Source organism: Alexandromys fortis, unplaced genomic scaffold (genome assembly GCF_014885135.2).
Source record: "Alexandromys fortis isolate MF-2015 unplaced genomic scaffold, M_Fortis_MF-2015_v1.1 scaffold_22, whole genome shotgun sequence".
NCBI classification, from domain to species: Eukaryota; Metazoa; Chordata; class Mammalia; order Rodentia; family Cricetidae; genus Alexandromys; species Alexandromys fortis.
Window position 1 is genome coordinate 16,562,658 of NW_026067900.1, and position 27,970 is coordinate 16,590,627.

Below are 27,970 nucleotides of genomic sequence, written 5' to 3' on the forward strand. Positions count from 1 at the left end.
TAATGAAATAACAGATTAAGAAAAATCCATTTTTATATAAAGTGTATTAAGATTAAACTTTATATTTCTAGGGTTAAGCAGCATTTCATTCATTTATAATCAAATATCTAATTTATGCCTAGTAATATAAAATATATTTAACATTCTATTTTCAGCATAGTTTATTTTGAAAAATTAAAGAAAAAGTCTTTCGGCCAGTTCCTAGAATCCAGCCTAAACGAATTTCATGTAGTGCTAAGTACAGGAACTTCTGGGTAAACTGACTTGTTCACTAAAACTATTTATGTAAAATGGATCTGCATTAGATAACTAAATACTAGAATACTGTTTTAAAATATACTAAACAGACTGGGTGTGACTCAGAGGTAGAGAAAGGATCTCTCTTTCCCTCTGTATACATACATATGCACATAAATCTACACATATGCTTAAATGCACACTAATCTATTTCTATAGATTGTCAACTGGAAATATAACACAAGAAAACATTAAGTTTTATGAAATAATCTTCCAAGTCAGGAAGAGCCATAATTACTATGGTTTCAATGAAATAACAGTTAATAAACAGTGAGAAATGTAGGGGAACATTTAGGCAGAAAGATTTTGACTTTGAGGCCAGTCTAGCAAATTGTAAGAGATATCCTGTCTCAACAAAACAAAGAAGGGAATTTCCTTCTCTAGGGTCTAGCCAGATACGTGCAGATCTCACCCCTCATCAAGGAAACTTTTCTTTTCAACAGTCAGTGGCCATTATAGAAAACAACAACAAATCAAAATGCAAAGTTACAGAGCCCAGTCCCAAAGGATACATCTACAACCCAAACCCCACACCAATGGCTCAGGGACTGCTGCAGAAGAGGGGGCAGAAAGTCTGCAAGAGCTGTGAGGTTGTGTCTCCTAGAAATGTCAGAAGCTACACAGGAAGTCTCACCAACATGGCTGCCTAAATGTGAGCTAGAACAGGATGATTCCGGGAGCCACGTGAATGCAGACAGGGGGGAAACCCTTCACAAAGGGCTACAGACAACCAAGGGATGCCGAGAGTGGAAGAACGGTCTTCCCCAGGGAAGAACATGCCGATCGGTTATCCAACAGCAAACAGTCAGCTCTGAAAAGCATATACAAAGAAAAAAATACACACACCACCACCACCAACACCAACACCAACAACAACAACAAAAGTTAAAGAAAAAGAGACCATGAATTTGAAAGACTAAGGAATGGGAGTATATGGGAGAGTCTGGACAGAGGAAAGGGAAGATGGAAATGATGCCATTATATATTAACCACAAAATTAAAAAGAAAAATGAAGGAAGTAGAAAAAGACAAGATCTCCTGAGTAAACTGGGAGCATGGGGACCATGAGAGAGGGTAGAAAAGGCAGGGAGAAGGAAGGGGAGCAGAGAAAAATATATAGCTCAATAAAATTAATTTAAAAAATAAAAAAACAAAAATGAAAAAGGAAGAAAAGATAATTACTTTAAGGAAAAACATCCATGGAAACAAGGAAAACTGCAAACATTTTATTTCCTTCTTCACAAAAAATGGTAGGTCTACTGCTCATGGTAACTATGATTATACTGATTAAATCAAATACCACCAGGTTTAAATTAAAATATTCCAAAAACAGAGGAAATAGTAAGCCAATCAGGAGGAAGAGACTAAAACCATGTTGACTTGTGGTGGCATTTGTCACAGGCTATGTGACTGTCATACGTGCTCGTTTATGGCTTAGAGTACATGTTATCCTTCAGTGAGAATTATTGTCCTATAAATATTTTCTGCCAGAGGCCTCCACAGAAATCAGTCTAGGTCTTCAGTGATGTGGACAAACTCCCAAAGCCTAGAGTCTTGTTCTGGGTCACAGTGGAGTTGCTGTAGGGTCCTATTTTCCACAAATGCCAAGGCAAATATTGACCCGTCATATGGAAGTCAGGAGCCAAAACTGTGCTAATGGGACAGCCGGCATGGCAAGGAAAGAAGATGCATTCTTCTGCAGAGAGAGTCTAAGATCCTAGAGTATGGCTCACCTTTTATCTCACCACACAGAGAACTCCTACTGACTTCACAGAAAGTTCTCAGCAGTAAGTGAAAAAGAAAAAAAAAAAGAAAGAGGAAGGAAGGAAAGAAGGAAGGAAGGAAGGAAGGAAGGAAGGAAGGAAGGAAGGAAGGAAGGAAGGAAAGCTTGGTCAATAAAATCCTTGCCATGTGAGTATAAGGACATAAATTTGATCCCTAGAATTCACATCAAACTGGCAGTGTCTCTGTATGTTTATAATCTAAGTGCTGGGGAGGCAGAGACTGGGGGGACTCCTGGGGCTTGTCGGACAACTGGTCTAGCCCTGTCCATGAGCACCACATTTAGTAAGAGACCCTATCTCAAAAAAATGAGGTGCCAAGTAATTACAGAAGACATCCAAGTACTGATCTATGCATAGAAAACACATACACACACGAACACCTATATGAATACATATACACACATAGCTTATACAAACACATACAAAAGAAAAAAAATAGGAAAGAAAACTGGGATACAAAATTAGTCAGAAATTAAGAGTAGACAACGTACTTCTTTAATCTTTTTTTTTTTTAGGTGAGAGATAGGGGGGTCTCACTCTGTTTTCCAGCCTGTGTTTAACCTTGTGAGTTCAAGTGATTCTCCTGTGTCAGCCCCTCAAACAGTAGATAGAACTATGGTGTCCCGCTGGGTCTAGCTTGCTTCATGCTGATGTGCGGAGTGGGACACTGCCTCTTTTCCTCATTCATCACAAACACTTAGGGAGGACTACCAGGGAGAGGCAGAGGATGACACAGGTCAGAAATCGAAGACTCTACCACACCAGACGCTGAGGGAGGCTGAGACACAACTGAGAGGTCAGATGACAGTAAGAAACTACAGGAAGCATGCAGGACACAGCCAGTGGACGACTGAGCTCCAGCCCTGGCCCTGTCACAGTGCACAATCCCCCCGAAGGTCCTTCATCTACAGACACAGGAGGGGAGAAGGTGAAGTGGACTAGGTTTCTCCAGCTTTAATGAAACAACAAGTTCTGGGAGGAGTCGACACACACACCAGCGCTTTGATGGGTGCTGCAGTCCATTTCCAGGGATGCTGCACTTTCTGTGAAGCCTCAACTGAGGCCTCGGATTCTCCACATTCTCATGTGATATTCCAAAAGAGTACATTAGTTATCTGCCTTTATTTCTAATATGTCCCTTAGTGGTTGGCCTGGAGCTCATGATTCTCTTACCTCAGTCTTCTTGGGCTTGGCATGACAGGCATACGTCATCATGCCTTGCCCTCAAAGGTTATAAAAGTTTCCATTTGTAACAACATATTTACTGTTTCTTGAGGCTCATGACAAGCTGGGCCGACCTGTTTAAATGTCAGTATGGACAGTAACCACGTAATTTTACCTATGCTGAAAAGTCATAGATAGTTACTCAACCATGTTGTCAAAACTTTCAAAGTGTTGTTAACTGTTTTAAAAAGACAAGGGGTCCATCCACCTGAAATGGCTATCTATCTATCTATCTATCTATCTATCTATCTATCTATCTATCTATCTACCTACCTACCTACCTACCTACCTATCTATCTATCTATCTATCTATCTATCTATCTATCTATCTATCTATCTATCTATCTATCTAGACAGGGTCTCACTACATAGCCCTGGCTGTCCTGGAATTCCCTATGTAGAATAGGATGGCCTTGAACTCACAGGGATTCACCTGCCTCTACTTCTAACCAACACTACAATTAAAGATGTGTACCACCATGCCCAGAGCATGAGCTTTCTTGAACACATCACTGACACATTTTTGTTTCTACCTTGATCTGTACCTTATGATCAAACAACACTAAATCCAGTCACATTGTGACCACTGTGTCGGCGGAGGGGGGAAGTGTGCAGATCACTTGGTCACTGACCTGTGGAAATTCACCATTTATTGAAGGAGGGGACAGACTTGGAAACCCAACTGCTCTGCAGCAGAATCCGAGTCCAAGTTGAGCAACAAGACAGGAAAAGGGACAAGATACGGCTCAGAGACAGACATCTGAAACTTTTACTCAATGAAGAAAAGTATGCCGGCAGACAGGCAGGCAGAGTGGTCCTGTTTCAGAGATGGGCATTAGAGAAACTGACTCAGAGCTCCTTACTTGATTGACAAGACCCTGGTAGCAGTGAATGACAGACTGCAGGGGAAGGGGATCGTCGGGAGTCATGGAAACCATGTCAGGCCCACCTCCACTGCAGACATAGGAGCAAGAGCTGTTTAATTCAGATTCCCAGGCCCACCCCAGGTTCTGAACTGACAACTCTGCAGTCGGGGCTCAAGCCTGGCTTCAGGGCTCCCATGGATTCTGGCTTGGCTCTACGATGCATGAGGTGATGGAATCCCAGCTCCAGGCATTGCTCTGCACAGGAGACAAGGGGAAGATAGATGACAGGACAAGATCTATAGACCTGGGGACAGTTACAGATGTGAGAGGAAAAGGGGGAGCAGAGTTCAGGGCTCCAGCCATATTTATGGCCAGAAGGCAGCTGAGAAAGTCAGAACAGTGTCGACTACACCAGCAAGAAGAGCAGGTCTGGGCGGAAGTGAGCAGGAAATGCTAAGCATTCCTGTGTGAGGTCCATCCCCGTGTGAGGTCCATTCCCGTGTGAGGTCCATCCCCGTGTGAGGTCCATCCCCGTGTGAGGTCCATCCCCGTGTGAGGTCCATCCCCGTGTGAGGTCCATCCCCGTGTGAGGTCCATCCCCGTGTGAGGTCCATCCCCGTGTGAGGTCCATCCCCGTGTGAGGTCCATCCCCGTGTGAGGTCCATCCCCGTGTGAGGTCCATCCCCGTGTGAGGTCCATCCCCGTGTGAGGTCCATCCCCGTGTGAGGTCCATCCCCGTGTGAGGTCCATCCCCGTGTGAGGTCCATCCCCGTGTGAGGTCCATCCCCGTGTGAGGTCCATCCCCGTGTGAGGTCCATCCCCGTGTGAGGTCCATCCCCGTGTGAGGTCCATCCCCGTGTGAGGTCCATCCCCGTGTGAGGTCCATCCCCGTGTGAGGTCCATCCCCGTGTGAGGTCCATCCCCGTGTGAGGTCCATCCCCGTGTGAGGTCCATCCCCGTGTGAGGTCCATCCCCGTGTGAGGTCCATCCCCGTGTGAGGTCCATCCCCGTGTGAGGTCCATCCCCGTGTGAGGTCCATCCCCGTGTGAGGTCCATCCCCGTGTGAGGTCCATCCCCGTGTGAGGTCCATCCCCGTGTGAGGTCCATCCCCGTGTGAGGTCCATCCCCGTGTGAGGTCCATCCCCGTGTGAGGTCCATCCCCGTGTGAGGTCCATCCCCGTGTGAGATCCATCCCCGTGTGAGGTCCATCCCCGTGTGAGGTCCATCCCCGTGTGAGATCCATCCCCGTGTGAGGTCCATCCCCGTGTGAGGTCCATCCCCGTGTGAGGTCCATCCCCGTGTGAGGTCCATCCCCGTGTGAGGTCCATCCCCGTGTGAGGTCCATCCCTGTGTGAGATCCATCCCCGTGTGAGATCCATCCCCGTGTGAGGTCCATCCCCATGTGAGGTCCATCCCTGTATGAGGCCCATCCCTGTGTGAGGTCCATCCCTATGTAATAATATCCATCCCTGTGTGAGGTGTTTTCCCATATGAGATTCATCCCTGTGTAAGATCTATCCCCATGTGAGGCCCATCCTTGTGTGAGGTCCATCCCTGTGTGAAGTCCCTAGGTGGGGCTGCCAGGAGGCTCTGGGCTTACAGAGGGATATCCAGGCAGAAGAGAGGGGGAGGATTCACTGACCATGAAAGTCATACCAGAGCTTAAGGTCACAAGCAAGGGCACAGAGAATGAGAAAAAGAACCAATAACGGTCTGTGCCTGGAGTCACTCAGGGAGAGAGGGTGAAATAGCAGCAAATCCAGCAGGGAAGAGAAAATAGCAGACACTGGGAATGAACTGTGCCTGCCTTCTGTCCCTCCCTTCTTTCTCTGAGGAACTCGCTACCTTGAGGGTTGATAGAAAGGATTCAAGAACTGAAGGGTTCCTGGTCTCTAAGGATCTCACAACTTCCCTCCTCCCTTCCAATGCACCTGCTCTCTCACCTATAAGTCTCACAGGGTTGCCTGACATCCAAACAATGTGGGCATCTCTTCTGACAAGTCCTTGGTATCGTCTAGGGCTTTTTGTCTGCTTTCCAGAGTCCTCTAGCTCACCAGATGGCCAGCCAGCTGAGAGACTCCCCAGACTCATGGGTGATGGTAGCAATGGAAGAGTTACAGATGGGCAGTGTCTGACATGGCGGAGTCAGCAAGAGCACTGTCAATAATACTGACAATAGCCACTACGTTTTCCTCCCTTACAACCTCTAAGTTAAACCAAACTCAAGAGAAATGAACAGTGACAATTACATCAGGAAGAGCTCACACTGAGAAGGCAAGGGTATTTATAACCTAGATACTGAGAAGATAAACTATCTTATGGTTCACTCTGGACTTGCTCTCACTAACTTGACATTTTTAAATGTTCCTTACTTGCTATTGTGCATATATGATGTGTGCATGAGCACAGGCATGCACATGTGCCATGCTATGTGTGTGTAGGACAGAGGACAACCTCTGAAGTCAGTTTTCCCCTTCTGTGTTTATATGTGAGTTCTGGGGACTGAGCTCAGGTTCCCAGGTCTTCACAGCAAGCCCCTCTACCTGCTGAACCATCCTGCCAGTCCTCATTAGCTTAATTTTCAAATTATGATAAAATGCTTTTTTCAAAATCCTTTTAAAAGGCAATGTGAAACAAAGAACAAAGTACTGGTAATCCAATAGTTTTTTTTTTTTTTAAGAAGCTCAAGTAACCTCTACTTAGGAACAAGTAACTACAGTGAATCCTTAGAAACCTCTAACAGGGTCTATTTTTTCCCCCCTGTGGCTCAGGTTTCCACTAACCAAAAAGAATTTTCTTTCAAGTAAAATTCTACTATCACATCCCAGAAAAAAAAATTAGTCAAATTAAGCCTTTTTTAGAGTATTCAGATGCCTAAAATAGACGGAAACAATGCTGCAGGGAGAACAGGGTCACAGGTGACGCCTTGGGGAGGCTCACAGAACAGAGGAGCACAATATTTGGGCAAAAGATAAGACTTGCATCAGGAAGAACTGGATCCCAGGGTGTGGTACACACCCATAGTCCAGCTAATCAAGATGCTGAGGCAAAAAAAAAAAAAAGACACATTCCTAACCTGGGCAGCATAAGCAACATGGAGAGATTGGGGGGGGAGTGCTGGCTGACAGGCTTGCACCCCCATTTACTTTATTTTTCAGAAAAATTAATAACTTAAACTCATTTAATGCTTATCCCTTTTCCACAATATTAAATGGTGTGAGACTGCAGAAGGAAATTGAAATACTCTATTTCTTTTCTATTAAAGTGTGGTCCATATGCCAGTCAAAGTCCAGTAACCTGGAACTGGTAAGAAACAGAATCTCATGCCACAGCCAAGAGCACTGACTCAGAATCCACCTCACAGGGAAAACAACAACAACAACAACAACACTCCACAATTGATTTGGTCCTTGAGTCTACCTGGAAAAATCAGCCACTTCTCTTTCTCTTTTCTTCTAACAGCATCTACATCTGTGTAACCTGCTGTCATCAAAAGAAATCCACAAGTCTAATGACCACTAGACAGACTAGCTTTGGGAGTTTATTCAAGAAGTCAGAGCCATGTCCTCAATGGTACTCTTAAAAATACTCCATCCTTCTTCAATAACTAAAACCAATAGCTGCAAATGAGCTCACTATATGGACCAGGCTGGCTTCAGACTCACAGAGCTCGACCTGCCTCTGCCTGCTAAGCACTTGGATTCAAAGTGTGTGCTGACACTCCTGGCTGAGCTCCTGTTTTAAAAGACATCCATTTCCACTAATATTCTAAGTGGCAACACTGACTGTCAATTTCTCTTTACACAAAACAAAGGCTACATTCACTACACAGAATCACAGCCATGTTGAAATCACCCTCAAAAGGCTGATTGCAAGTCCTGTCTGTAAAAAGACCTTGTGCCTTCCTCTGCTTCTAACTAATCAACAATCTCTCTCTATGGCGAGTAAACTGATGTGGGATTCCCCTCTGTATGCCATGAATATGCTTTATTACCATTGGTTAATAAAGAAGCTGCTTTGGCCTATGGCCTGGCAGAATATAGGTAGGCAGGGAAAACTAAACTGAATGCAGGGAGAAAGAAGGCAGAGTCAGGGAGATGCCGTGTAGCTGCCAAAGGAGAAAGATGCCAGAACGTTATCGGTAAGCCACAGTCTTGTGGCAATACCCAGATTAACAGAAATAGGTTAATTTAAGATGTAAGAGCTAGCTAGAAATACGCCTGAGCCATCAGCTAAATGGTGTTGTAATTAATAGAGTTTCCATGTGTTTATTTGGGTCTGGGTGGCCAGGAAATAAATATATAGTCTTCATTTACAGTAAACAAAGTTTCTGCCTTAACAAGGATGTTCAAGGTATAAAGTCAGCCACATGCAGAACTTAGGAAGGGGTTTTAAACACTTGGACAGAACAGGGCAGATACCTGAGAGGCCCTCAAGAAAGGGAGGACAGATTCTGCATTGGGGCTGAGGTGGCATTGAGGATACCCAGAACCTCTTCCCCTTCCATGGCAGGAACTCCTGTTTAATAACTCTCAGGCTCTCAGGAGAGGGGACAGGAAATACACCATTTGGGTCAACAGTGAGAGGAAGGCAGCTTTCACCAGGCACAGTGGTAGAGGCAGACCTAGGTAGGGACACACAGCCAGAGGGCAGTGTGATTGGCAGGGAGGGAGGAAGGGATCCTCTGCCAGAGGAGAGGTGTAGGTTGAATGTCTGATGGCAGGAGGGAGCAGGTGGTTTCAGAGTAGTTCAGGCTGGTGCACTAACTCAGTTGTATAACAGTCACCCAAGGGGGTGGGAATGGAGGGGCAAGCTACAAAGCAGAGAAAAGTCTTTTGGTTGTGAGTCTAAACAGTGATTATAACAAAATTGAAAGGGGAGAAAAGCATGCAGTTTCCTGCAGCAAGCAGAAAAGGAATGGCTCTGGAAGCTACAAATGGGGGGAAGGTCAAAAGAGAGCAGACAGGTGTGAGATGCAATCTAATGGCTGCTCAAACTGAGTTTTAACTTGGGAGGGTTAAGTATCTGAAATCTAAGATCCAGGGAATGTCAGTTTCTTCCTTGAGATGGGGATAACAATGGCACCCAACCGGAAGAACCTAAGTATTAAATATGATAATAAAGTCAACGCACCAAAGCACAGGTTACAGCACCTGGCACTCAGGAAGCAACCAATGATCACTCCGTAGTCGTGATAAAAGAAGAGGTGGGCTATGCTGTGTTATAACAGCGAAACTACCACAGGAAAGAGATCCTCCATCTACCCTGGTTCTGTGACTCTACAATCGTCTGGTTCTAGCCCTACCGTGGTCTCAAACTCCACAGATCGCAGTGAGCTTCATCTTTTGCTGGGGATACCTGACGCAGTTTTAAAGCTAGCACATCTGCTAAAGCCAGTTCAAGAGAAAGGGAGATGTGCAGTGGGGGAAATGTACCCACAGAGAGATCTGAAAAGCGAAATGATGCTGTTCATCGTACAAGTCAAGAGCAGAAGGCAGCAGGCCCCTCCTACCCCTGTTTCATGAACTCGTAGTCGGGGGTTACCGGTCCAATTGACACGCAGCGCTGCCAATGATCTCAAAGCTTTAAGAAAATGACAGTGATGCGTCCCAGTTGTAACGGGGCTCGTATTTGCATCTGTGTGTGCATGTGCAGGTGTGTGCATGGGCGGGGCACTTTGGATTTAACAGTTCTATGAACCAAATATCCACTGAGCAAAATACTACCCCATCCTGAATTTTCACAAACAGTAGTTGGTAGCTCTTATCTCACCCCATTCGGCAAACAAGATCATAATCACTCTGAATATAATCACTCTGAATAACAACAGTTCTAACTACTCCATCTTATGGAAGATTACTTCATCTCAGAATACATGTCTTTATATCTTAAACAAAGATTCCCATATGTAGTGTCAGCATAGAGATTTATCTAAAAAATCTTTTTAGTTTCTTTTTGAAAATATGTATATGTGTTTTGCCTACATATGTGTCTGTACAGTGCATGCATGGCTGGTGCCTACAGAGACCAGAAGCAGGACTGCATCCCCTGGAACTGGAATTACAGATATTTGTGAGCTGCCAGGTAGGTGCTAGGAATTGAACCCCAGCCCCTTTCACGGCTGAGCATCTCTAGCCCCTAGTTTAATTTCCTACACTAGACCAAATAGTGACTTTGAGCATTCTGAGGTTTTTGTTTTTGTTTTTTTTTTTTTTTTGGTCTATGATTTTGGTCAGATTTATTATGTTACAGGAATACAAATTTAGTAATGCTATATAGGTAAAGTAGTAATGAAAAAAGTGAACTAAAATGATGCATAGGTGAAAGACACAAAATTTCCCTCTTGGTGGCCGTGATGATGGCAGGAGCATCAGCTAATATGGGAGAGCGTGTTATCTCATTCCCATGAACCTCGGAAGGAAATAAAACGTTTCAGGCCAGTCCTCCAGGGTTGCTATAAAACTAAAGAAAAATGCAAAGCCGAACGTTCTGCTTCTTTGTTTGCTGCTTGCTAGCCAAGCAGGTACTTCTTCAAGTCAATCAACACCCTTCTATTCCCTTTATAAAAGCCATTTTACAATAAGCTGAAATTTTTTTAAAAAAAATCGTTTGTTTCACTATCCAATACTGAAGAAAAGTCAAGTTTAGGAATGCCATCATATTAATTTTATAGTATGTTGCTACGTTTTATTAGGCTATATTAATTATACATAATGATGGGTTTCATTTTGTGCATGTATACATGCACACAATATTCTTTAATTACCGTCTCCTGCTCCCTTTCTGGTCCCCACGTCTCACTTCCACAGGTCCCCATCCGCTTTCACAATGTCCCTTTCTTTCAGTGTCCCAGTGAATCTTCCTGAGTGTGAGGACTGACCACTGTAATTGTGTGAAGTACATACTGGTGTTAGCAAGCGTATTTGTGATGCTGTGCAGCCAATCTCCACAACTAGTTTCACATTGCAAAACGGAAACTTCATACCTGTTAGACGCCAGTTCCCCAGCCAGCTCCTTCTCTTTCCAGTCCCTGGCAGACACTGTTTTAATTTCTGTTTCTAGTCATTACTTTAGAAAGCTCGAGTGAGCGAGATGGCATGTCTCTGTCCTGGAGTGTTGGAGTTCAAAGTTCCTTAGAGGCATCCACATGGAAAATGCTCTTTTATCTCCATGCTACATACTGCATCCATCAGCTCATCCGTCAGAGGACATATTCCAGTTGCTCCTACCTCAGCTACAGTGCAAAGTGACCGTCAACAAGGAGTAACCAAGATGTGAAATGCATTAACACACATATGTGAGCCTGGGTTTTCATTTGATAAACAAAAAAGCAAACATCAATGCTTACTCCTTCAAATGTTCCAGTTCAGAGTCACAAAATTAGCTATTTTCTGAAGAAAAAAAATAAAGCTAATAATATTAGGTTTTTAGGCTTATATTTAAGTTATTGTTCTAGGAAAGATGAAATTTTGATTTTAAAAAAAAGTGGATTATACAGAGGATCTGACAATAGATGTCACGTACTCTATAGTTCAATCTTCATATGATGAAGGTAGCAAGAAGAGTCCTGGGGCTGAACAGGTGCCTAGGGAGCACCTGCTGCTCCTGCAGAGGAACTGAGTTAGACTTCCAGCTCCTACATGGATAGCTCACAATTACCTGTAACTCCAGCTCAAAGGGCTCTGATTCCCTCTTCTGGCTCCGAAGGGTACTCACACACACACACACACACACACACACACACACACACACGCTCGCTCACGTTCACACATACAGAGGCACTCATGCTCATAAGTAAAAATAAATTAAATCCTTAAGAAGAAAGGCACAAAGAAACACTGATAACTTGCCCAGACTATGCACACCACGTGATAAGATCACTACATAACTGAGATTACTTTATACTTTTTTGTTACTGCTCCTCCTCTTTTTAGCAAATTAGTTCATTCACAGTTATTCGAGGAATTCTGGGATAGTTAAATAGCCATTATGTTGGAGCACCACACACAGAGCTGCTCCAGCTGTTACCCAGTGTCTTTATCCTTTTCCTATTCCTCTACTTGGCTCTTGCAGAACACGCAAGACAAAGCAAAAACAACTAATTACAAATCTACTCTTTTTACTAATGGGGCGGTACTAAAAAGGTTTGGGAAAACACTTAAATCATAAAAGATTTTCAGATTAAAACTGACATATATGTCTTTGAAATTTTGCTCTCTACTTGAAGAACAGAAAAGTAGCATCTATACAGAACTCTGGACCAGCTGGGTGTGATGGTGCATATCTTCAATCCCAGCACTCAGAAGGCAGAGGCAGGCAGATCTCTGGGAGCTGGAGGCCAGTCTGGCCTACATCACAGAACTATGGATCCAGGAAGATCCTAAAATATTATTGCCCAATTAATCCTTGGAATTTCCAGGTGAGAAACGTGAGGTTGAGGTGAAAGGGATTTGTCCAAACTCTTACGCTAAGTAGCAGTAGCCTCGTGACTGAAGCCAGGTCACCTGAAGCCCAGCCCCTATGTCTCTCCACTATGTTACACTACCCTGAAATCCCACATCACAGTGTTTCGGCGGGCACGATGACAAGAAATGAGTGACCATCTGACTGTGTCTCTCTATTTTGTTCTAGTAAATGACTTGATAGTTGATTTTTTTTCAGATGTAGATGACATTGACAGAAATTATGATTAAAGACAATTATTTTAAAAAAAAAAAAAAAAACCTTCTACAGGACTGGGAATAAAACTCAAAGGTAGAATGCTTTCTTAGCATGTATGAGTTCTGAAATTTAATTCTGACCACCCCCAAACACACATACACAAGGGCAGGCGGGCACCTTTCTGCAATTCAGCGTCATCTAAAACTGTATTACCACAACATTTAAAGTTACATGAGATTGCCAGGTGCAGTAGTACCTGAGAAGGCTCGGGGGGTGGGGGGGAGGTATCACAAGTTCAAGGACTGAACTACAGCAGTGAGACTTTTTCAAAACTGAAAAACAAAGCTAGATTAAGGGGATCGTCTCTTGCCACTTGTGTAAGAGCAAGAGAGAGATTCTCTAGGGCATGTTGAGGGGCAAACCATAAAACGAGGAGGCAGATCATAAGGATGGTTTATATAATTCAGGACTAGTGTCATAAAAAAAAAAAACGGCCATGGAAGCTATGTTTTTCTCTCCTCATTTCCACGTGTCAAAACCCATATGATTTTTAAACAATAGATTCTGGTATAAAAAATCTTGTCTGATTTTATAGATGGAAAGATGTAATATCTGGAAAAAAGAGACACTGAACGAGAGGAATGACACAATTCACTAAACAACTCTTGTCTGCATGGAAACAGAGACTTAACTCAAGAGTAGTGGCTCAGGTGAAAAACCTTACTCATGGTAAATCATTCACAGGTGACATTATTATATTACTTTAAAAAAATATAAAACATTGAATTTTTAAAAATTATGACCAAGTACTTTGTACCTTCGATGATCACAAAATCATTGTCCGAGGTCTGTCACCCTGTTACCCTAATTGAAAGACTCTAACCACATAAAGCTGTCCTGAAACCAGTCTCAGAACTGCACTGTTTGCCCCGCTGGGATCTGTGCATGAGGAGGGTTTTGTTATATGCTGTAGGTGAAGAGGGTATAGGAGTATCAGTCACTTAAGTCCAAGGGTGTACTTATCAAGTGAGACTGTAATAAAGGAAAAATATCAACCTGACAACCCCCCTAAAGCTATCTGGGCCTCCAGAAGCTTCAGCGAGGCTATGAGACAAGACTTCAGGAGAAACACTGGCTAGGAGGGAGGCTAGAGGCCAGCCATATTCCACACATTTGTTTTCCTGCCAGTGTGCACACGTTTAATCACAGTACTTGTGAGGTGAAGGCATAACAATCGTGGAGCTCACACTGGCTAAAGTATGAGTTCAGAGCTGGCCTGATTCACATATCAAGACCCTACCTCAAACCCAACACCTTGGGGGGAAGGGGGCGGGGAGAGAGAGAGAGAGAGAGAGAGAGAGAGAGAGAGAGAGAGAGAGAGAGAGACAGAGAACAGACACATAGACATATCTCCCAGGCTAATCCAAACACAAAAATCTACTATAGAAATTAACACAGATGAAAACTACACATTAACTATGTCAAATAAAATGAAAATCAACATGCTGTACAGCATTTAAAACCTGTATTCCTCCTCTGCAGCCTGGCAAGCCATAGGCTAAACCTCCTCTGACTCCAGTTTATTACAGCTGAATTAAGCATCCCCTCCCACAGCAGGTTTAAATGACTCACTGGTCCTTTTGCAGTCCCAGTTTCCCTGGTTCAGTCCCCAGTCCATCCCCTGGGCCCTTTGCCTTTGGCACCTTTGCCCTGGTCTACCAACTCAAACATTTTCTGACTGTTCTCATCAGCTCACTCACAGCCAGGGTAAGCAACTGTGGGAAACTGATAAAATACTCAGAAAACAGAGCCAGGTAGTCTGCTGCTTTCGCCACTCACGACTGACACATAGGGCGGGGACAGTCAGATAACAGGAGGGAACTCTTCTGGTTGTCCTGGGGCCCTCAAACCAGGATTTCAAGGGGGGGGGGGCAGAATAGCAGTGATTTTTCCTAGACTTCGTAAGTTTGTGACCCAGTGGCCTCTGTCCCCGGCCCGTATTCTGCATGGAAAGTACATATGGAATAAAGAACTATGCATGACCTGAGTGCATTTACTTACACAATACAGCCTGGTTTCTCGAGTCTCTCATTACCTTATAGGAAACACCCTCCCTCCTATGCCACGCCTCTCACCCCCTTTCCTCTCTTCCTCTTCCAAAGTGAATTCAGGACCCCGACTGTTTATGCTCTAACTTTAACAACACATAAACAAGTACTCATGATCTGTGAAGCCACTAGGTAGCCAGAAGGAAACTGGCAGGAATGGATAAAGTGGACAGTGTAGCACTGGACAGAGGAGGGAGACTATTTAGATGTGTCGGTTTAAATGTTTGGATGGAAGTTTAATTAGTTATACTTCCTAGTCATTTTCACAAATACAAGGTCAAATCAGAGAATCAAAACACAGATGCGAGGGCATCAGCGCTGTGGCTCCCCTGAATGAAGCTTCACATCGGCCCATGCCTTCTTCCAATGTAAACAACAGTAACTTCCTTGTGGCACGCAGCTAGATGCCTAGTTTAGAAAATTCAAATTTATTTGTACTTTTTTTAAAAGTGCAGTGCACTCTTTTTAAACCTTAAATTTCAATATACAAAGTGTTAATAATACAAGAAAAGTGACGTTGTTCCTGCGAGCACAGAAACTCATTGTTTGCTAGATATGTGCTGTTGAAAAGCCCAGTTTGTAGACCTCCCTTTGGCTGTGTTCTATTAAACAGTACCATTTGATAGAGTTTGAAATAATTCACCAGAAGCTATTTGCTCTAAGAAAAATGTCTTAGGCTGCCAAACATACTCTACAACCCTGTACCTTTCTTATTACAACAATACAAAACAGAACTACTTTACTTGTGCTCATGGGGGAACTTCAAGAAGAGGAAACCCCAAGGAACAAGTAAAAGGAAAAGAAGTCAGCATACTCCTTCAGTGAGGCACTCGGGGCACGGCGCCCAGCCCAGCTTGCTCTTCCTGAATAATGTCACCCTTTCGTCACACTCCGCACCATTTCTCAAGAGTATCCCTGTCTCCCACCCATTTTTATTTCCCTCTTTCCAAACATCTGACTCATCCACTTTTCTCCAGCATCACTGGCGAAGCCTCCCTTGCTACTCCGTAGCCCCCTTATCCACATTTTCAATATGCATGGAAAAAGAATAAATGTTCTTGGAGAAGGGAGGCAGTGTGACCTGGCTCCCAGAAAGAACATGGAGACCTGGTTCCCAGAAGGAACACGCAGCACACAAAAGTGTCTGGGAAGCACAGAAGATCCAGATGTGAAAGCAAAAAGCAAGCAAAAAAACAAAAAAAAAAAAACCAAATAACCCCTGAACAATGGTCCTCCTTATGCTCCACCAACGCCAAGCAGACTCTAGCCACTGAGCCTCTGGTGGGTTCAGAAGCACCTCTGCCTGCACTGGGCAGCTCGTTACAGAAGCAAGGAGGCAGTCTCGGGTTTCGTAAGTGGATAGTCAAGAGATGGACGAATATCTTCCCACTGACCTGCTAGTAAGAGGTCACTTGAGTGTTCCCTGTGTCTACTCATTTCTCAAGCTTGACCCACGAAAGTGTATTGTTTTATAGGGCCCTCAAAGCGTAGGAGCCAGCTTTCACTTGAGTGGACACACAGCAATGCCAACCCCATTGCCGATCTTTCTCACAGACTCATTCAGACAGAATGAACCACTATGAAAAGCCATGCTCCAGCTTTCCTCTCAACTTCTCTTTCTGAGGCTGGAGAGATGAGAAGGCTCCAGGATGGGAAGGAGCTGAGAGACAGGACTGAGAACTCCTAGGTGTGGCTCTGGGGGCAAGGCGGCTGGAGGACCTCAACCACGTTGCCACCTGCCAGCAAGCACGTCTGAGGTTTAGCTCTGCACAGTTGTGTAAGGGGATGCTCTGACGCAATGCTCAGAGCAGTATCAAGGAGATGAAGGGAAGGGTACTCCTTCCCCAGGTATTGCACCTATCAGTGTGACAACATTAAGGAAAAACTCAAGAAAGAAATGCCCCATTGCAACTGCCTTTAAGTCACCTCCTGCTGTGATGCCTGGGAACTGCTGCCTCTTCTAGCATCAAGTTTGTGGACTTCTGAGAAGTAGCGCACTTTTCTAAACAAGTCAGTGAAGCCTCCACGTCACACACACACACACACACACACACACACACACGGGGGAAAAATAGATTGTCTCATACAGAAACAATTCCAGCAAGCATTTTGTCCACCGCACATACCTCAGATGTCATACTGTATCCAAGCTATAACACACTGTCATTTGCCTTAGCAACAAACACAAAAGCGACAAAAGAAACCTCATTTCTTAAGACAGCTGTCATAACCTATATTGCTAACATCCTAATCTGCTGGGATACAAAGTAACACTGCAAACGGACAGCAGAAATTTACATCATAAAACCATTTCGAGAATCCTTTAAACTTGACGTTTAAGATTTTGGAAACTTCTAAAAGCAAATGAAGAAATGGTAACACGTGACCATTTCTGTTACAATCACTTCTCCTAGGAAAACTACCTAAGTCACCCAAATGACAGTCCTGCCCCACAAACTGAACAGCTAAGGGAAACGTTCGCTAATTTCAGTACGCTGTACTTATGCAGACTTCTGGGCCAACCTCTAGGTGCTGCTGCGGAGACCCCCTTCCCAAAGACTGCCTTCCTCCCCCTCCTCCTGACGGCACTGCACTGCGCAAAGCCAGCACCCTCAGGAAGTCACAAAAACTAACATCCTTTGGCGAGCTAAATAATGCTATTTTACATTTCAGTCGAACTTATACTACAGAGAGGTTAACTAAATGGAATAAGACACAAGCATTTTTGTCAAAGCCTTCAAGGAAGCTGAAGTAGCAGAGACAAGAACAATCGGAGCCCTCCTCCCGTTCCAGGCCTCTCTTTCTACAAGGAGTGTCAGTACATAAGAAAAGTATGAGGCGAGCTCGGGAAATGCGGGCGTCAGGGCGCGGTGGTTCCTTGGCTGCACAGGCAGCATCTGTTAAGTCAGCTCCTGCATCCGCGAAGCTGATGAGATGGGAGTGGGGGGGGGGGGAGGAAGACGCCTTAACGTTCGCATCCGATTAACCAGTGCACAACCGCGGCGCCCGCGCCGCATCTGCGAGGACCCGGGCGCCCCAACAGCCTCAGGGCGCCGGGTGCGGGGCGCAGGGCCTTGCCTGGGGCTGAGGCCGGGGACTAGCGTCTGCGTCGTGGGCAGTCCGCAGAGCACCCATCGGGGATGGGTGAGGCCCTTTGCCTGTACCTGCGATGGACCACGTCCAGCGGTAGAACTCCACGGTGTCGTTGAACGCAGTGGACACCGCGTTAAGGACGCTGCTGGGCTCTGAGTCCATCAGCCCCATCGTGGCGCGAAGAGGTGCAAGCCGCGGCGAGAAGAGAGGCCCCTAGGGACAGTGGGCGGCTGCGACGGGGAACCTGCTGGCAGCGGCGTCTCCTCCTCCTCCAGGCGCCGCGGCTGGGGATGCGGGCGGCGAGCAGCGGTGAGCAGCGGCGACAAGAAGCCGGAGGGCGGAGGAGGAGGAGGACCCGCCGCGAGCGCCCAGCGCTGCTCCTCTCTGTCGCGGCGCGCTGCAGCAGCTCCAATCCCCTCGCCCGCATCACGTGGCCTCGCGGGGCGGAGCAGCGCCTCCTCTCGCCCCGGGCGCGGGGATGCTGCGGTCGCGAGTGGTGGCCGGTCTGCGCAGGCGCACTAAGGCCTGCCCCCCCCCCTCCGGCCGCCACCCGGGCAACGAGAGAGCCGGAGGGGGATACCTCGTACCCAGTCCACCTCCCCGCGCCTGTGTCCTCCTTCCCTGCCCGCCTGCCCACGGTTACCTCTGCTCCGCCGGATGCATCGTGGGAAACTGGACCGAAAAGAAGGGGAGTTTGTGGACAAACATGTGTAGGCGAGGCGTTTCTGGTTCCTGCCTGTCATTCATTCATCTCTATTTCACTTGTGCTTTTGCTGTCTTCGCCTTTGGCACGTGCTTGTCACCCAGACAAGGAAATGCAGGTGGTTTCACTCTAAAGGAATGCCATTTGTCTCATGCAGCGGCGGTGGCGGTAGTCCGTGGTCATCCCATAAATACACTAGTGTATTGTTAAACTCCTGCACGTACTGAAACACGGACCGATCAAAGCCATGTGGTTGTGTCGAATTAGGCTGCTGGTAGTTCAGAGAGGAGGGAGCCATAAGAATAGGTTGAAAAGTCTGCTTGGTCAATTTGAAAGGATGTTGCTGAGGAGACAAAGGCAATTGACTGGAGAGAAGAGGGCCAACTAATGATTTTTCATTTTGAAAAAAAAAAAGTTCAGATAAGATGGGAGGCAATAGAAAAGACCACACCTGCGAAAAGCGACAAAAACAAAATTACACTATATAAATTTCATGGTTTCCGACATAAAGCAAAGCTTTTGTGAATGGTCCAGTAGCAATTTCCTCTGCTCCTTATTCAGACGTTCCACCTCCTTTTGTTTCCGTTTCTCTCCACCTGCTAATTTAGAGTTGCTTATTTTAAAGGCCACCGTGTCAGATGTCTGACAATGTTAGCATGAGTGCGTGCTCCGTGAGTGCTAACTCGGTGCTCTAAATGGCAAGTCATAAATATTTATGGTGGCAAAATTATAACTCACACCACCTTCAGAGCATAATGGGAGCTGAGAACAAAGAGCTTCAGGGAGACAGCGGTAACTAAAAGTAACTGATTTATTATAGAACTCAGGCCACCAGGGTCATGTGGCATGATTTTTTAATTTGGCAAACCCAACCTGCCAAACTGAAGTTTCTCTGAAAAATTTCTTGAGTCCCAATTGCTAATTATGATCTAAAATATTCTAATCAAGTCTCATTTCCTTTGGTAACCTAAGTGTGAGTTAGTTTTCCTTTCACTTATAATATTGATTGCTACCTCTCCATTGTCTTGGAGTCTTGGATGCTTTTTTTAAGGAGAACGGATTCCTACTCTCACCTCACAAAACCTCTCTGTCTTTGCTTATTTAATGTCATGTGAACTTGTCAAAGCAGCTCTACTCAAGTATTTCATTGGTGCCCCTCTTCTGCTTTGGAAACCAATTTAAGCTCCTTATTCACTAGGGGGCGCTTGTCACATAAGGAAATCCTAGACAAGTCATGATCAATGTTAACTTAGAAATGGCCTCATACTTTATCACTTGGTCTGACTTACTTGAGAGCATAGTCATTTTTTTATTTATACTTATGAACTGTTCAAGCATACAAAGAAGAAACCGGGTCTTAGGATGTCTCCACTACCTTCCATGAAAGATTATAGTCTGCTCCTTAATTCACAAGCAGTTTACAAATTCCAATGATTGTCCAGAACCAAAGCCTGCGTTGTGGTTTGAATACCACAAGCTGATGGTAAGACCCTATTACTAAAGACAACACGTTCTTAATATAACAGGACATGAAGAAATCAAACTAGCATCCAACGGATAGATTCACGTCCACCTCTACTGGCTAGCATGCACAGTGCTAGAAGATGCTACTCATGATACTGGAGGAGAACTCAGCTATGAACCCTGTGAGCTATAATAGCACCCTGCCTGAAAGACATGCCCATTGCTGCAATGAAGGCACAAGTGTTATTGTGGTGACCATTAACTTCTTTATTGGACTTCAAGGCCCTCTATAAAGTACAACTCATACCTGACAATATTAATGAGGTCAGGAGCCTGAGGACTACATAGGTTAAGGACCCTAGGGAATACCTACTACATTTTTTCCGCTCAGTGAATGCACCAATAAAACCACTCTTAATGGTGTATTGCTCTACTTGTAGATCCATGTGTTGTTGAACCTACATCAGAAACATTTCTTTGTGCAGCAGACGATAATTAACACTGAGACCCACAACTGAACAATGCACAGAGAGTGAGCACTCAGCCCGAAATTAGATGTCTTTAGCATTCCTTTCCACCCAAGACTCAGGAATCTATGTAGAGTAGGAAGTTAAAATATCGGAAGAGCCAGAGGAGGTGGACAACTTCAAGAAAATAGTGTTTTCCAGAGCCAACAGGGAAAATGTACACATGAACTCACAGAGACCATGACTGCACACACAAAGCATGCACAGGTTCAAAACACGCACAAGTTCAAGCCAGAGAAAATGCCCACAATGAAAGAGGGGAAGTGAGCACAAATCCCCACCCTTAGCCAAGAAACTATTTGTAATTAGTAGGTGGTGGGAGAGAGAAAAACCAGCTTTTGTCAATGAAGTGACACTAGACATATCAACCACACTCCAGGGTAGACCGCATGCTCAGGAGTAATTGGTCAACACATTTTGCACTCCATCGTTCTATGTGTGTGTGTTTGATTTGGTTGTTTTTGTTTTGTTAGAGGGATAAAGAACGGGTAGGGAAGAGAGTTGGAGGAGGGGAAAGGGTACGATCAAATTATATGATATGAAATTCTCAAAAAAAAACTGACATTTTTAAAAGACTAAGGCTTTATATAGAAACAGGCTAGAATAGTCATGTGACACTAGATTGGAATTTGGAATCAAGCACAAACTTATTTGGGGATTAATACAGATATTAATGATTATGCATAGATGTATTTGTTATGTGGGACTGGGGATTTAGCTCAAGGATAGAGTACATGCTTAGCATGGATGATGCCCTGACTTTTATCCTTAGCCCTGAAGACAATTACCTTTGCAGCAAAAACTCCAAATAATTTTTGTTCATTGCCTACCTTCAAGATATCCACTTCATGATACGCATAAGCATGCTCTACACACATGATGTCATTCCCAGGACTGAAATAAGAAACAGGTAAGCTGACAGAGAATAACCTAATCAGATAGAAGAAAAAGATGACTGTTACAACCATGACAAGAATGTTGATATGAACCGTTGCTCTGATGTGGTAAAACGAACTGGCCTCTTGGTCCTGCTCCTCAAAGTTCTAATCATGAGAGAAACAGCAGACAAGTTCCAATCGCAGCTTATTCCACCACACAGGGAACTGGTCTCTCTCTGCCATCTGCGGCACACAGCTTGACACCGAGGCTCAGCCTGTCTCGACTCCACACCTGTCCTTGTTGTTTGTCCCAGACTCCTGTTGTCGCCAATAAGCTGTGGTTTCCATCACAATGGAAGCAGCATCTTCACCAATGGCCTCCCAGGCCCATTTCAGGGACTCCTACCCTGCCACAAGATCTGGAGTTAGCATTTCTACTCACTGGTTCTGCCTAAGTGTGAGTCCTCTTATGTTCTCCATGGCCTTCCTTTTGGAGTAAAAGATTATTTAACTTGCTTTTAAATTTTTATTTTACAGGAACCCACAGTTAGAGACTTTGAATATTGTAAGAATTGTGGGACTTTTTAAGCATTGCTAAGCTCTATATTGTTGATTACATGAAATCTTTTGGATGAACAAGAAAGAACAGGTTATGTTTTAATAGTGATGAATTTTTGTTTGAATTCAGTTGGGTAGGTAAGGGAGGATCTTGGAGAAGTTGTGGAAGGGGAAAGAGTATAACCAAAATATATTATATGAAATTGGGGTCAGTTGTTCTGGCTAGGTTTTGTCAATTTGACACAAACTTGAGTCACCTGGGGAGAAGGATCCTAAATTGAGGAATCGCCTTCATCAGACTGGCCCATGGGCATGCCTTTGGTATATTGTCTTTATTACTGATGGATGTGGGAGGACCCAACCCACTGTAGGTGGTGCCACCCTGGGCAAGTGGGGCTGGGGTATATAAGAAAGCCAGTTGAGCAAGCCATGGAAAGTAAGCCAGTAAGCAATGTTTCTCCATGGTCTCTGATCCAGTTCCTGCCTCCAGGTTCCTGCCTTGAGTTCCTGCCCTAACTTCCCTCAATGATGGATTGTGACCTAAATAGTATGATGAACTTTTCCTTTTCTTGTTCTTTTTAGTCAGTGTTTTATGATAGCAAAAGAGAAGCAAATTATAGCCGGTCATTATGGAAAACCAAGTAAATCTTGAAATATAGGCTCTATGTTTTTTTTTCAGTAATTGTGACAAAGTTGTCATACTTGATAACAAGGGGACCTGAAGATGGGATATATTGATACTTTGTTCTTTCTTCAAAAATTCTACATAAATCTTAAACTGTTCCAAGCGAAAACATATTTTGAAATAATAAATAAGAAGCCAAAATATGACACTTTGAAGTAATTTTGAGTCTGAGAATTTATTCTGAGGAAACATCTACTATATCATTTAATGTAGATTTAATAATATCATCTGTGGAATTAGCACACTGAGATGCTTTGATGAAGTCCACCATAAGAAGTAGTGTGAGTTCTCAATAAATTTTGCTGCTGGCATTTTATTGTTACTAGAATTCATACTGATAATACTTTTATTTAAAACTGGCTGTGAATAACACACAATCCTCAAAGAACTGACGGTGTGGTTGAGATGAGCAAGAGTGACCATAATAAAGAGCAAGTAATTGATGATAAATAACTCTTAGCTTGCTATTTGACCTCATAAAAATAGGTAGTTCTATTACCTAAGCCTGTGATACTAAATAAATGAAGCAACAATGATGATCTAGGTAACCTTAGCCTCAAAAACACTATTGATGAGATGAGACTAGAGGAATGATGGGTTGAAACAAAAACAAACAAACAAAAAGAACCTCCTAATTTTGACAGAGGATATTCCCGTTTTATTGGAAAATGTAATAACTAAAATATATGTCATGAATAAACATTAACTAATCGATCATTAAATAAACATCCAACTGAATTTCTGTGTATGCTGGTTTTAGTGTGTGCCAGGCTGCCTTTCTCCTGAGTATTCTTAGAGAGAAAGATGGGTAACATTATAATATAAAGAACTAAGTATAACTTATGGCCAAGAGGGCAGAGGTTAGAACTCACAAGGTAGCCTTTGTGGGGACAGAGAAATCTTGCATGACTTTCCAAAACAAAGGTTCTTGTGATGAGTTGGGTATGCATCCTAGTTTCGTTTCTGTTGGTATGATTAAAATACCCCAGCATAGCCAGGCAGTGGTGACCCACACCTTTAAAACCAGCACTCAGGAGGCAGAAGCAAGCAGATCTCTATGAGTTCGAGGTCAACTTGGTCTACTACAGAGCTAGTTCCAGAACAGCTAAGGCTACACAGAGAAACCCTGTTTCCAAAATCCAATAGGAGGGGGTAGGTATTTTATTCAAGTTAAAATTCCCTGTCAATAAATGTAATTAAGACAATCCCCCACAGATACACTCACAGGCCAACTGCAACTAGACCTTCATTGAGCCTCTCATCCCAGGAGAGTCTAGATGAAATTAACAGTTAGAACTAACTGTTACAGGGTAGGATAATATTTCACACAGTAGTGACATTTTAAGAGCCAATCTTTGGCAAAGGAAAGTAAAAATTAGATATGATCAAGACACATTATATATGTACACTAAAAATTATCAGCAAATAAATACAAGATGTTCTTTAAAAACAAAACAAGCTTGAAGTGAGAAATCGACTTTGTGCTTATCCCAACAACACTGTACATAGAATAAGAAGTGTTGAAAGATTGCCAGGTCATAAGACCAAGGCAGGAGTATCAGATGGTAGAACCGAGGATAAAGACTTTGGGAAATCATGCTAAGGAGTGTGGGCCTTTTCTGTATATAACCAGTATAAAAGATAATAAACACGACAGTACTCAGTATCTATTTTAGAAAACATCCTCGATTTGATGTTTAAAAGATGCACTTCAGTGGTCAACACTCTCAACAGGGAAATCAGGAACCTTTCAAGTGGTATGAGGAAGAAATAACTAGGCTGCAAACAGCAGCTGCAGATGTTGAGAAGAGAAAGGTTTGAGCGGAGTTTAAGGGTAAGAATTGAAAGAATTGAGCATGGGGGCACAGAAGGAGGACTCCGCGTAACCCAAACCATGTCCAAAATGGTTTATATTTATCTTTATATATTGTTTAACTTTTGCTGCCATAGATGGACCTGTAAGTATTTAACTGGGTCCGGAAAAACGAGGGTTCAGAGGCCTCGTTTGCAGCTTTATTTATTTACTTATTTTCTGTGATTAAATACTCTCTCTGTAACTAAGCCCAGCAGCAATTTCATCAGTGAATGTAGATCTGGAAGGAGGTGCTCACAGTTGGCACCTATGAGCTAGGGAGAAGCTGCTCCAACATGCCCCTGCTATCCTGACTCGTCATTCGGTGTAGCTATACCTCCGCTATATATTTGTGTCTCTATATTCCACTACTCTATAACAGCCCACCATCACTGCTTGGATTCCCACGATGAATCTCTGTTCTCCATGGAAGGGCAACCAGATCAGGCCAGTCCCATCCTTAACGCTACAAACAGCTTTCCAAACACCAGCTCTACCACGTGACCGCCTTCGACAGCTTTTTCTTTTCTATGAAGTAATTGATATCACTCAATTGCCTATCTGGGCTAAGGGATATTCTCTGGAGAAAGAAAAGCAAATGCTTATTACTTGTGTTGTCCTTACCATAAGATACGTAGAATTAAGTTGCAGTGGTTTAACAATGACGTAGTACACGCCCAGTCGCGAACTTTTTTCTAGCTATGAATTTGAAGCAGGAGTGGAAGGAATAGCATGCCTTCATTATCTACTGAGAGAATCATTTTGTTGAAAAAGAAAATCAACTATCAACTGTCAGGTTTGTCTAGCAGAGCTGGAGACTCATCAACACATTTGCAAAATCTTATTGCAAAAAAAAAATTAGATCCAGCCACATTCCCTATAGTATTCGAATTATTTTTTTGTGCAGAATAATTTAAGCCACTTCCCAATAAGGAATGATGAGTGAATTAATGTTGGACCACAAAATTGTGTACTCTCAGCAAGTTTCTTTCTGGTGGTGTACATTTACTTCTTCACTTCTGACCGAGAATAAATAAGGGAAAGTCACACATTTTGAGTTCATGTTATAGAGCCCTAGCTTACAACACGCTGTTTTTACACAAGGGATTCTATTTCAGAACATATGTGCAAAGATCACAGGTTTCTTGAGCAGCAGGTAGGGCAGTTCTGTATTACAGTGGGAAGTATCCTTCACCAGCAGTCGAGAGAGACTTCGGTTCTGTCTGCCTCTGGCCCTAGTATGTGTGGGAACAGGCAAGTCAATAAATTTAGTCTCTCCATCTGATAAACGAAGATAATGCCCGCCATATCTACTTTACACAGTTGTGTGGGATGAATGTGTAAGTTTATTTAAAGAATGGTATTTGTTTTTACTACTGAAATAGTTCTCCACCATAAGTTTACATGGAAATCAGAAATGCCTTAAGACACAACTATATCTCGTAATCAATAATTGAATTAACTAACTACATATAATGTTCTAAAAATGATTTTTAACCTGTGCATCATGACAGGGCTTGAATAAGCCTTTCACAGTGGATCACATATCAGATATCCTACATATCAGATATTTACATTATGATTTATAACAGTAACAAAATTACAGTTATGAAGTAGGAACAAAAATAACTTTATGGTTGGGAGGGGCACCACAACATTAGGAACTGTATTAAAGGGTGGCAGCATTAGAAAGGTTGAGGACCACTGTTCTAAAATGTTCTTCAAATGTACAAAAAAGAAATAATCATTGAAAACTATTTCTTGGGCAGGCAGTAGTGGTGCAGGCCTTTGATCCCAGCACTCAGGAGGCAGAGGCAAGTGAATCCCTGTGAGTTCAAGGTCAGCCTGGTCTACAAGAGCTAGTTCCAGGACAGCTAAGACTGCTACACAGGGAAACCTTGTCAAAAAAAAAAAAAAAAAAAAAGGAAAAAAAAAAACAGAAAAAAACCTATTTTTTTTCTAAGAGGAAAAGTTACAAGTATTCTACAATATGTTTTTTGTGTTGAAGCCCCACCCCCAACAAAAATGATATAAAATGATTGTACAGATTTGGTTACTATGTTTACATTGTAAACAAACTTAGACCGTTTGTTGCTTTTATCATTCCTTTAAAGAACATCTCTCATTGGATGTAGGGTTAACATTATTTCATCTTTCTTTCCCATTACACGTAGTTCAGAATTACCTTACAAGTACTTCTCTCTCTTCTTCCTATGCCATGTATTCAACTCAGACAGTTCATAGAGAACCTACAATTCCTTCAACAAGTGATTGTAAAAGGAGACCCCATGAAATGCTACACGGCAATTTTCGTCTCCCCCAAAAATGTTACAGTGGAGAACACTTCCCACAGCAGCCTTGGTCTACACCAGCGTTGATGAGGGCAGTGCAACCAGGTGTTCACATTTCAGAGGAAATTACTAGCAAAGGAAAGAAAGAAGGCTCTGTGAGGTCAATTACAACACTATGGTAAGAGTTATTGATGAGTAGCAACGGTGTCCTAGCCACCTTTGTACTGTGGTCCTGAGAACCATCCCCCAATAAATTAATGTTCAATACAGATGACAATTGTTGATTAAGAATGGACTGAAAGGTGAATTAGAACATGTAAGTGGCCACTGGAAGAACTTGTGTCTTTACTTAGGTATTTGGCCTTTGTGGAAAATCTGGGTCAGCTGTAGTTAATGGGTATGTGCACTCCGAATCATCAGTGTGCTAATGATGGCCAACTGGGCAGGCTCTTCCACCTTGCCCTGCCGTTCACTTCATTCTTGGAATACTGTTCTTGCCATGCAAAGATTCAAAGTCCAGCCTATCTACTTTTCTCTAGCCTAGTCTTGAGAGGGCTGGCTCATTCCAGTCATTTCCTGTCCAGATGTGCTCCTAGAAAATCTGGCTAATTTTGGGGCTACCCTGATCCAGGTCCTCCCTCATACCTTTGAAGATGCCACCCAGGGCCGTGACTTAGAAAAACATGTCAGCCCATAAATTAGCATACACATTGATCTCCACTATTCATTTATACCCATGGAGGCCTGAAATGATTATGAAATGAATATGAACTTTTATGGACAATCCTACTTGGACCCCAAGAAATACTTTTTCCAAAATCCTGCCCTATGTCTTTTTAAATAAAAACAGCCACATCTGTGACCCTGGTGATCCTGCCACTGACAGCATGGACAGTGGATACTGCTCGAGAGCTGGAGTGATGGAAGGAGGCTGGGCAAGAGGAAAGACAAAGAAAATAACATGTCTCTCTGCTCAGTC

General features: G+C 43.5%; 1 protein-coding gene across 1 annotated transcript in view; it reads right to left on the reverse strand.

Moving 5' to 3' along the window:
- Positions 1–18,444, reverse strand: part of Elovl4 (ELOVL fatty acid elongase 4) — a 30,034-nt gene extending 11,590 nt beyond the window's left edge. The window contains exon 1 of the mRNA XM_050127506.1: positions 18,105–18,444. Coding sequence (XP_049983463.1) covers positions 18,105–18,204 — 100 coding nt within the window. The 5' untranslated portion in view covers positions 18,205–18,444. The remainder of the gene's footprint in view (positions 1–18,104) is intronic.
- Positions 18,445–27,970: the final 9,526 nt, after the last annotated feature.